Here is a 10,827-nt window from a genome sequence, read left to right as displayed (position 1 = left end):
TCCAAAGTTCTCAGAAATGCATTGATATTAGCCTGACTATATCTAGGTAATCTCTGAGGATCTCTGTTCTGATCAGTTTGGAAACTGTGGTGGAGAGCAGGTGATTAGAAGTGCTATCCATCATGAGGTGTCCTACTAGCCTTGTCACCACTTACTGGATGGAACATGAGGCCCCTTCCAGGGCAGACTGATTCACTTATTTTGCCACAGGGACAGATTTTAAAGGGCTTTTTTTTTTTTTTTTACAGCACCTTGCAGTTTGTGGTGCAATAACATAGGGATTTCTCAACTTGGCTGGTGGTATAAATAAAGTATGTAGTATCTTACACTAAACACAGATATTGAATCAGTTATGTACAGCAGCAGTTCAGGCACATAAACAAACAGTAGAAAACAGATGACGCACAGAGGAAGAGGTGCTTCTGCACCCGTGACATTGTGCATGACTTTCAAAATCAAGCTTTCATGCACTTCACTTTTTAACACAGCTAATTTGAAGTCCTGATGGATGTTTTGCTTCTTGTATGATTACTGAATAAAATAATCTTGAGTTTAGAAGAAATGTTAATTTGCTGCAGCCCTACCACTTCAGTAGTAATAGTTATGCTATAAGTACCTTTGCTGCACTGAATGTCATTCTGAGTTCGCGTTGCACTGGAGGTTAAAGGCTTTGCAAACACAATCTAAATATGGTTCTTCAAACAAAGGTTACAAAGATCTGGCACGGAAGGAAAAGCTAACCAAATAGCCAAACCCCTTTGCCTTCACATAATAGAGCAGTAGTTGTGGGGTAATAGAGTTTGCTCTTATTTTTACTTTGACAGCTTTTGCAAGTTTTTTGGACATGAAGGCATTCAAGGTGCTGTGACACTATTACACTTTTATTTTTGTGTAAGTTTAGCGTAAGTGGGCTTAATCAGTTGCTTTAACTTTATTTAAAGGTTCTGTTTGCGCTTCTCCTGACTGCAGCAACAATTGACGGGCAGTCTTTTCATGTTGGCAAGTGTCCGAAGCCATCTGTTCAAGAAGACTTCAACGTTACAAAGGTATAATATTGAATTATTAGTGCTATTAATGACTACATTCTGCTGAACTTTGATTTCTAACCTTAAACTGTGTGCAGGGTGTTCAGCTCTATTAGGCCTCGCTTTATTTTATGTTTTAGGTTAATTGGAGGTAGTTGTTTTAATGAAGGAAAACACCGTTACTGGTGGACTCCGTGTGGTCATAAAATAAGAAGAAAATTTCTTCTGTCTTTAGTATATGGGTACCTGGTACGAAATTGAGAAGCTTCCAGCTGTGTTTGAAAGAGGAACATGCAACCAAGCTACATACAGTCTTCAGTCCGATGGAACAGTCAAAGTTCACAATGCGGAGCTCCTGTAAGGTTTCAGCTGTTCTTCTGCTTTGCAAAAAATTATTATTTTTGGCCAAAAATGTGCCTATCTAATGTATCTAGGTGAAACTACTACCCTACCCTGCAAAGGAATAAATATTGATTGGTGTCACCCCATGTGCTCTTGTCTAAATTACAGGTCTGATGGGACGGTAAACTCGATTGAGGGAGTTGCCAAAGTTAAAGAACCATCTCAACCTGCTGTTCTAAGTGTCAACTTCTTTAAAGGTACTTTTTTGAACACAGCTTGTATATTTTAATGAAATAAAATATAAATACAAAGTACTTTCAATGGTACTTTTTTTAAAAATATACAATCTGTGTCTATATCCAGGTGTTGCAGATGGTCCCTACTGGGTGCTCTCCACAGATTACCAGTCCTATTCTTTGGTGTACTCTTGTTCTGACTTCTTTGGAGTTTTTAACATTGACTTTGCCTGGATCCTGGCTCGCACTCGTACGCTGACTGAGGATGCCATCAAACAGTTACATGAGAAGTTGACTGCTGCGGGTGTCAATGTAAATCGTCTTGAAGTCTCCAACCAGACTGCTTGTGATGTTATGGTTATGACCTGACCTTATCTGACCTCTAAAAATTGAACTAAAAAACTACAAAGTGCTGATTACCTGTTTGAGCTGTAATAATAATAATAATAATAATGGATTGCATTTATATAGCGCTTTTTGGGGCCCTCAAAGCGCTTTACAATTCCACTATTCATTCACTCTCACATTCATACACTGGTGGAGGCAAGCTACAGTTGTAGCCACAGCTGCCCTAGGACTATGATATAAATGTGTTGATAAAATTACAGAATATGATAAATAAAATGCAAACACTTAATAGAAGCTAAGCTACTCTTCGATGCATGACTCTTTTGTTGCATTCTGGCGAAGTTTGTTCACTTTTTCCACCTTTTCAGTATTAGCTTATTGTGTAAAGGTGTTTAATTTGACTAAAAATAGAATATCATCCATCTAACAGCATGAATACAACTTTAAATGCTGTCAAACTGGGATGCAGTTAAATATGTTTATTCACTTAGATTTTTACTTTTAGTTTATAGTGGCAAAATTATGACTGGCCAGAATGAATCCTATTTGCCGCTGAAGGCTGTCAGAGAAAGCAAAACAAAGGCACACACACACACACACACACACACACACACACACGTATATGTGTGTGTATATATATATATATATATATATATATATATATATATGAAACATGTTTTTGGCGTAATTTAGTGCTTGAGCACTGGAGGAAGTAATCATTTATTTATTTATTCGGTGGGTTATTATTAACAGATAGTTCCAGGCGGGAGGGGTGCTTTTATTTTGAAGAAGACAATCCGGTTTTTACGTAGCTGTATGCGTATAAAAAGTGGGCGGTACCGCTTTAAGTAGCTACCAATGACTGCGGTAGCTACGCGCGGCTCGTTGATAAGTATATGTCGAAGACTTTTTCTGGCATAAAAACTGTTTAATAGCATTTCTTTTACCCGAGAAGACCTTTTTCAAAACTAGAAACATGTGCTTGCTCTTGCTGTGCGTCTTTCTTTCCAGTTTGCCATTTTATTTATCAGCCCAGACTGATAGACAAAACGAAAAACCCATAATAGGTAAGTTAAGGCGTTATTAAAACGATATTTACTACAACTGTTATCTAAGCTAACTTGCAGCTTTACACTTGGGAAGCATCGGGCGACAGTTACACTAAACCTGCCGTAACACAGTAAACTTTTTGCTGTTTTTGTATCACTATGGAAAATGCCAGCATTATAACAGAAGGACATGTGCGCTGTGTTTTTGTTCCAACAGGTGTACTGGCACAGGACGTTTATTTACCCCAACCTAGCCAAACAGCTTACATAGCTGCCTCCTATGTGAAGTTCCTGGAGTCAGCAGGAGCTAGAGTTGTACCTGTCATGTGAGCTGTTATCATCTGCCGACATTACCTCTGCATGTTATTATCTGACTGCATACTTTGTCACACTTTTATAAGAGGAGGTGTTGCGTAATGGCGTGTGTCTAACCCAGTGTGTTTGCATTGAACTTATTGCTTCTGCAGGATAAACCAGACACTGGAAGACTATAAGACACTGTTCAACTCAATCAATGGGTCAGTACATATACAGTTAGACAGTTGGAGCCCTGTTTGGTGGATTTAGGGCTTTTCACAAACAATAAAAGGTGTGATTGGATCTATACTGGATGAGTAACTACAGAGGGATAAAGATGCTGAGTCATTGCATGAAAATATGGGAAAGCCTTATTCAAGCTAGGTTAAGAAGACAGGTTGCGATCAGTGAGCAGCAGTGTCCTCTGTTGATACATGGTTTATAGATGTTGGCACTAACAAAAAGACAATACGCTGAGCTGAGAACCAACGAACCATTTTGATTAGGAGTTTGCTGTAAGGGTACAAGGGCTAACGTCAATTGAAGGCAGGTGATCTGCTATAGTGAGCCCTAAAGGGAAGAGCTGAAAGAAGAAGAGTTTACCATAAGTTGATGGTGATTAATTGCTAGGTATGTGAGTTATATATCAATAATTATAGATTAAATAAATATATTTTTTTCAGTCCTTATCCATCTAAGATGGCGCTGGAGTGACGGCAGCCTTTCCAAGTAGCTCTGCAACACCGCACCTTTTTTGTTAACTTTAACTTTTTTAGACTAGGCTTTTCAAACTTTTTTTCACCTTCCTCTACTTATACCTCTTAGATATAGCGATACAAGATGGATAATGCACTTTTTAAAACTTCTGGAACCAGTTCCTTCATCTATTCGAGAGCGGAGCTGCTGGCACTAAAAACAAAGGGACAGACCGGCATGCGACACAACATCCCGGCCGAGCTAAAGAGGAGCTACAGAGGCTGCAAAGCTGGAGCGAGGAGAGCGGATCACCGGAGGCGATTCAAACCATCAATCCCGACAGTGATCATGGGCAACGTGAACTCGTTACAGAATAAGATTGATGAACTGTGCGCTCTGAACAACCACAGACTATACCGTGAGTGCAGCTTGTTTATCTTCACGGAGACGTGGCTAACCGAGCTAACGCCGCAGGCTAACGTAGACCTATGCGGTTTCACATCCGTGAGAGCCGATAGGGACACGCAGGCCAGCGGAAAAAGCAGAGGTGGGGGACTCATTGTCTACGTTAACAACAGATACTGTAACCCTGGACACGTCTCCGTTAAAGTTTCGGTATGCCGTCCGGACCTGGAGCTGCTAGCTGTTAGCTTGCGGCCATATTATCTACCTCGGGAGTTCAGTCATGTGATCTGTGTGTGTGTGTTTACATCCCTCCGAGGGCCGACACAACAGCTGCCTGTGAGAAAATACACACAGTCACAGCAAGACTTCAGACACAAAACCCCGAGGCTTTCATTATTATATCTGGAGACTTTAACCATGCCACACTGGACTCTACTCTGGCTGCTTTTCACCAGTTTGTGAATTGTCCCACAAGGAGCAACAGGACAATTGACCTACTGTATGCTAATGTGAGAGATGCATACAGAGCCACCCCCCTCCCCCCACTAGGGAAGTCAGACCACAACCTGGTTTACCTACAGCCACAATACACACCCCTCGTCCAAAGGCAGCCGGTCACAACGCGCTCCATCCGGAGATGGACCCCAGAAAAGGAGGATGCTCTGAGGGACTGTTATGACAACACAGACTGGGATGTGCTCCTGAGCCCACATGGTGAGGACATAGAGGGGGCGACACACTGTCTTACAGACTACCTCAACTTTTGTGTGGACACGGTCGCCCCTGCTAAGACGGTACGGTGTTATCCTAATAACAAACCGTGGGTAACACAGGAAGTCAAAGCTGTCCTCAACATGAAGAAGAAGGCTTTCAGGAGCAAAGTGAAGGAGGAGATGAAGGCAGCACAGCGGGAGGTGAAACGCTGCCTGAGGGAAGCAAAGGACACCTACAGGAGGAAGGTGGAGCAGAAGTTGGAGAGGAACAACATGAGGGGGGTCTGGAATGGTGTGAAAACCATCACAGGCCACAACACCAAGAAAAGCACAGTGGGGGGGACTGTGGAGAAGGCAAACGAACTTAACAACTTCTTCAACAGGTTTGACCAGCCCACAACCCCCCCACCCTCACCTTCACTACAGAGTCCAATCCCCACTCTCCTACCTCCCTCGCTTCCCCCCCTTCCTGACACCATGACACCCCCCTCCTCCAATCCCTCTCTCAGCAGCAAGACATCTCCCCCCCTCCCCTCCTCCCAAACATCTCCCAGTGTCACAGTGGATCAGGTCAGGAGACAACTGAGGAAGCTTCGCCCCAGAAAGGCAGCAGGCCCAGACAAGGTGTGTCCTAGGATGCTAAAGGCGTGTGCTGCTGAACTTGGGGAGCCGCTACAACGAGTCTTCAACCTCAGTCTGCGACTGGGGAGAGTGCCCGCCCTATGGAAGACATCCTGCATCGTCCCAGTCCCCAAAAAGAACCGGCCCAATGAGCTGAATGACTTCCGACCGGTGGCACTGACGTCACATCTTATGAAGACTCTAGAGCGGCTCTTCCTCAACCTCCTCCGACCACAGGTACAACATGCCCAGGACCCACTACAGTTTGCATACAAGGCGGGTGTCGGAGTGGAGGATGCCATCCTGTACCTCCTACACAGAGCCCACTCACACCTGGATGGGGGAAAAGGCACGGTCAGGATCCTGTTTCTTGACTTTTCCAGTGCCTTTAATACCATCCGGCCCTGTATGCTTCAAGAAAAACTGAACAGGATGGAGGTGGACCCCTGCCTGGTGGCTTGGATCTCCGACTACCTCACCGACAGACCACAGTACGTCAGGCTGAAGGACATCACGTCTGACACTGTGGTCAGCAGCACAGGAGCACCACAGGGAACTGTGCTGTCCCCTCTTCTCTTCACCCTGTACACCTCTGACTTCTGCTACAACTCTGAATTATGCCACATTCAGAAGTTTGCAGACGACACAGCCATCATGGGGTGTATCTGGGATGATCAGGAAGAGGAGTACAGAAGTCTGGTGAGGAACTTTGTCGCATGGAGTCACACAAACCACCTGCAACTCAACACCTCAAAGACTAAGGAACTGGTTGTGGACTTCAGGAGGTCCAGAGAAGGTCCACTGCCGGTTCAGATAGAGGGGGAGGAGGTGGAGGTGGTCAACAAGTACAAGTACCTCGGGCTGTGGGTGGACAATAAACTGGACTGGTCATGCAACACAGAGCACCTGTATAAAAAAGCCCAAAGCCGACTGTACTTCCTCAGGAGGCTGAGGTCTTTTAACATCTGCAGGAAGCTCCTGAGGATGTTTTACCAGTCGGTGGTTGCTGGAGTACTTTTCTATGCTGTGGTGTGCTGGGGGAGCAGCACAGCAAAGAAGGACTCATCCAGGCTGGAGAAACTGATCAGGAGGGCTAGCTCTGTGGTCGGCATGAAGCTGGACACTCTGGTGACAGTGGCAGAGAAAAGGACATTAAAGAAACTGATGGACATTATGGACAATGCCAGACATCCTCTGCACACGGCCATAAACAACCAGAAGAGTCTGTTCAGTGACAGGTTGCTTCTCCCCAAGACAAGAACTAACAGACTTAAAAACTCCTTTGTCCCAAACGCCATCAGACTGTTTAACTCCTCTCTGGAGGGGAGAGGGAGGGGAAACAGGAGGACAAAGGAGGGGGGAACAACTAAGCTGTAGTGCCTCTTCACCTCACTGTGCAATACCTTTTGTGCAATACTTTTGTAAATAGTCAACGGTGCAATAGACTCAATACTTGAAATGTGCAATTCACTTGTATTTTTATTTTTATTCCTATTTATTCTATTTATCCCCTTCGTATATTTTATTTATATTGTCTCTGTATTTATATATATATATATATATGTGTGTGTGTGTGTGTGTATTATATATATATATATATATATATATATCTATATATATCTATATATCTATATATATATATATATATATATATATATATAATATTCTGTAACTCTGTAACTTCTGTCGGTGCTGTGCTTTTTTGGAAATCGAATTTCCCAGAGGAACCCACCCGAGGGATTAATAAAGTTCTATCTAATCTAATCTAATCTAATCATTCATTTAGATAGATGCATTTTTAATACATTGTTGTTAGTATTACTAGTATTTTTTAATTGATCAGCACTGCCTGCATAATTGGTGCATCCACGTAAAAATATCTCATTTAAAACCGCAACATATCAGATTTTATGGTATATTTATCTTATTTCATGTTTCTCATTTTCTTCTTTAATTTTGACTCAGTTTTCTTTGTTTACAGGATCCTTTACCCAGGCGGCGGTGTCAGCATCGTCTCATCTGGTTATGAAAGGGCTGCTAAAATCTTTTATGAGCTCGCTATTGAGGTAAAGGTTGAAAATACTTTTATCTGTTTAATGATGCTCATTATGATGTATATTAATAAGGGTGGATCTGACAGCCGGTTGTTGGTGTTGCTGCTATAGCATCATATTATGTTGTTTGGAAGACTAAAATAATGATGGCTGGAGCTAGGCGGTGTGTTGGTTTGTTCAACGCTAAACTGGTCAACTGACAAATACCCGCTCTGGATTTTAAATTGTAGTGTAAATATATTATTATAAGTTACGTAAATATTAAGATACTGTTTTTGCATCTGACTGAAAATCCGTAACATGCAGTCCGTTAAGGATTAAGAACAGATTATTGTTTTAGCTGTATGGTTTTATTTTTATTTACACATGGTCATACAAAGACATTTAGGAATGAGCACTGCTAACGTACATGAAGACTTACTCAGGCAAGACACTATTAATAAAAATAATAATTAAAATTTTTTTATCATGACACACTGCTAGAATCTGTGCAGATTCTGCTTGAATCTAATGAACAGTTCCTTGGTGTGATGCCATTGCTTTGTAGCTCAGGATTGTAAATGATAAATCATGGAAGTATGATGAAGTGACAAATCCCACGTAAACTAATAAAGACTAAACCAAAATCAAAAGTAAAGGTGAAAATATTTAAATTAATTAACTTTAGTTAAGTTTAAAAAGAAAAGAAAAAGCTTTGTGTTGGAAACACCAATATCTGTATAGCTGATCTGTGAGAAAGCCTGAAATTTAACTTCTCCTACGTGCGGCCTTTTCACCCAAACTGCAGAGTTGCTACATCATAAAAATGTGATTGATCAGTCTCCGTGACAGCCCTGGATCAACACTGATTATCATGTTTTAGGGCAACACCAACACTGTCATTACAAAGTGTCATAACAAAGAGTGTGAATTATTTTCAGGCAAACAAGCGTGGCGACTATTTTCCTGTGTGGGGTACTTGTCTCGGGTTTGAACAGCTGATGTATTTAACAAGCAAAAATACAATACTGGCATATACCAATACGAGCGGCGCGGCATTGCCTCTGAACTTCACTAATGGTATGTTTTGTGTGACTAAACATTTTTCATTTTGCTTCTCACTTGTGAAATGGTAGTAACCTGTTTTTCTTGGGGTGTTTTTTGCAGCATTGCAGGTATAGTATAAACTGTGAAAGGAAGAGATTTATTTTCTTAACATGAATGAAACTAGATTTTAAAACAGTTTTTCAGTGAATAAATTAAATATTATAGGTGACTGAAATAGTAAAGACTTTAAAAATCCATCTTTGTGTTTTAAACTTGATCAGTTTTCATGTCAAGCCTGTACCAACCACACTTTATCTGAGGATCATATCTTTAGATGAACTACCTTATACAGCTAATGAGAGAGTGCTTATTTGTTTGTAAAATTGCTGATTAATCATTAAGGTATGCTCCCTTCCCAAAAGCTGAAGACAGCAGGATGTTTAAAGGCTTCCCTGCTCAGCTCATGAAAGATCTAGCCTCTGAGCCACTGACGGTTAACTCTCACAAATGGAGCTTGGGAATGTTGGTATGTCATTCATTTCTATCGTCTGAGATTAGACTGAGTCAACAGCTTGATGAAAAGCGGCAGTTGCTTGAATGCAGTCTAACTAACCTGTCATGTCTATTGCTTTCAGACTTACAATACAAATGAGGAACTGAAGAAGTTTTACAAAGTTCTCTCTGTAAACACAGATGGAAATGTAGAGTTTGTGTCAACAGTGGAAGGTACTGAGTGTCTAATTCAGCATTATGTTACTAGGTTTTTAGCAAAATAGGACACTTTTTTTTAAATATTCTTTTTCTTTTTTCTGTACCTCTTGGCAGCATATGACTATCCTATTTACGGGACACAGTGGCATCCAGAGAAAAATGCTTTTGAATGGACACGGCCTTCTATTCCCCATTCCCCGTCGGCAGTCAAGACCACCTTCTATATGGCCGAATTCTTTGTCAATGAGGGTAGGAAAGCATCATTTTTGCTTCCTTGTAGACTGGTCAGTAGCTGAAAATGCCAAGTGACTTGTGATGTGTAAATTTGGTATTGTTTTCTCTCGCCACAGCCAGGAAGAACTTTCACAAATTTGAAACTGAGGAGGGGGAGAGCAAAGCGCTGATATACAACTACAATCCTGTTTACACTGGGACTAAAAGTGCCTTTGAGCAAATATATTTCTTCTGATGAATTTTAGCAAAGTGCCACTCCTATTCAGCAGCTAATTCGCTGCTTCAATCATGACTTGAAAATATTTACACATAATTTAACTTGTTTGATTTTGTATTTGTGGTACTGTGCATCTGTGTAAACTACAGCTGAATTGAAATGGAAAGATTTATGCAGGCAACATAAATATTGGTATAGTGCAGGATTTAAATGGATGTTGTGCTTTGTGGATGTTGTAGCTTGGTTTACAGTTGTGTTGCTGTATTTTATTACACTGTCAGGCTCAGGGCTCAGTTCCCCTCAAAATAGTGAAGAGTTAGCTCGTGAGTTGAGTTGAAAGTACTTAGATGTGATCTAATAAGATATCAACTGTAAATTATTTGACAGGTTAACCTAGCTTCTAGGTTGGAGCTGAAGTGCCTCAAGGACACGTTTTATTTAATGATCAGCAGGTGGCCAAAATAAATCAGATTTTATAAATGTTTCTTATAAATTAGAACAAACAATAAAGCAGGACATGCTTTAGGGGGTGGCTAACTTCTGCTGAATACCTCCTCAATATATTAGTCTACTGTTTCCTCTGATTTTCAGGCGTGCCAAGTCTGGTTCCCAAAAACCAAGATGGCAAACTAACAAGCTTAAGCCTTCAAAATTATAGTCCACAAACCAATGATCACTGTCCAGTGTTTATCCAGTCTGATGTCACTGGCCATTTCTGGGTGACCGTGCTTCTTCAGTTTCCAAAACAAAAAAGCACTTAAGCAGCACTAACAGATGGAAATGGTCCAAATTCTTGGGCTACTATTAAAGTATTATGTAAACTATGGGAGACCATGGCAGTATACTAGTGACT

At 41.2% G+C, this 10,827-nt stretch overlaps 2 protein-coding genes across 6 annotated transcripts; both read left to right on the top strand.

The window, feature by feature from the left end:
* Positions 1-584: 584 nt before the first annotated feature.
* Positions 585-2,250, top strand: LOC101480390 (apolipoprotein D-like). Its single transcript, XM_014414098.4, has 5 exons — positions 585-859; positions 942-1,046; positions 1,261-1,382; positions 1,536-1,624; positions 1,731-2,250. The coding sequence occupies exons 1-5, from the start codon at positions 845-847 to the stop codon at positions 1,970-1,972; spliced, it is 573 nt and encodes a 190-aa protein (XP_014269584.1). The 5' UTR covers positions 585-844; the 3' UTR covers positions 1,973-2,250.
* Positions 2,251-2,788: 538 nt separating this feature from the next.
* On the top strand, positions 2,789-10,185 carry ggh (gamma-glutamyl hydrolase (conjugase, folylpolygammaglutamyl hydrolase)). Of its 5 annotated transcripts, none has more exons than XM_004551824.6 (9): positions 2,789-3,018; positions 3,218-3,326; positions 3,468-3,518; positions 7,714-7,798; positions 8,707-8,845; positions 9,235-9,338; positions 9,448-9,538; positions 9,638-9,772; positions 9,874-10,185. In XM_004551824.6, the coding sequence occupies exons 1-9, from the start codon at positions 2,928-2,930 to the stop codon at positions 9,990-9,992; spliced, it is 924 nt and encodes a 307-aa protein (XP_004551881.3). In that variant the 5' UTR covers positions 2,789-2,927; the 3' UTR covers positions 9,993-10,185. The 5 variants fall into 5 exon arrangements, with proteins under 5 accessions (XP_004551881.3, XP_004551884.3, XP_004551882.3 ...); XM_004551825.6 differs by having other exon boundaries at positions 2,790-3,018; positions 9,241-9,338; XM_004551827.6 differs by lacking the exon at positions 3,468-3,518.
* Positions 10,186-10,827: the final 642 nt, after the last annotated feature.

The sequence above is a fragment of the Maylandia zebra genome, linkage group LG9 (assembly GCF_041146795.1).
Source record: "Maylandia zebra isolate NMK-2024a linkage group LG9, Mzebra_GT3a, whole genome shotgun sequence".
Lineage (NCBI taxonomy): Eukaryota > Metazoa > Chordata > Actinopteri > Cichliformes > Cichlidae > Maylandia > Maylandia zebra.
Note: the sequence above shows the minus strand (reverse complement) of the source record. Positions and strands in the feature narration are given on the sequence as shown.

Coding starts and splice junctions, on each gene's coding strand:
- LOC101480390 (XM_014414098.4), top strand. Junction 1,047..1,260: donor AAGACTTCAACGTTACAAAG/GTATAATATTGA, acceptor TTCTGTCTTTAG/TATATGGGTACCTGGTACGA. Junction 1,625..1,730: donor AAGTGTCAACTTCTTTAAAG/GTACTTTTTTGA, acceptor GTCTATATCCAG/GTGTTGCAGATGGTCCCTAC.
- ggh (XM_076888306.1), top strand. CDS start 5,253: ATGAAGAAGAAGGCTTTCAGGAGCAAAGTGAAGGAGGAGATGAAGGCA.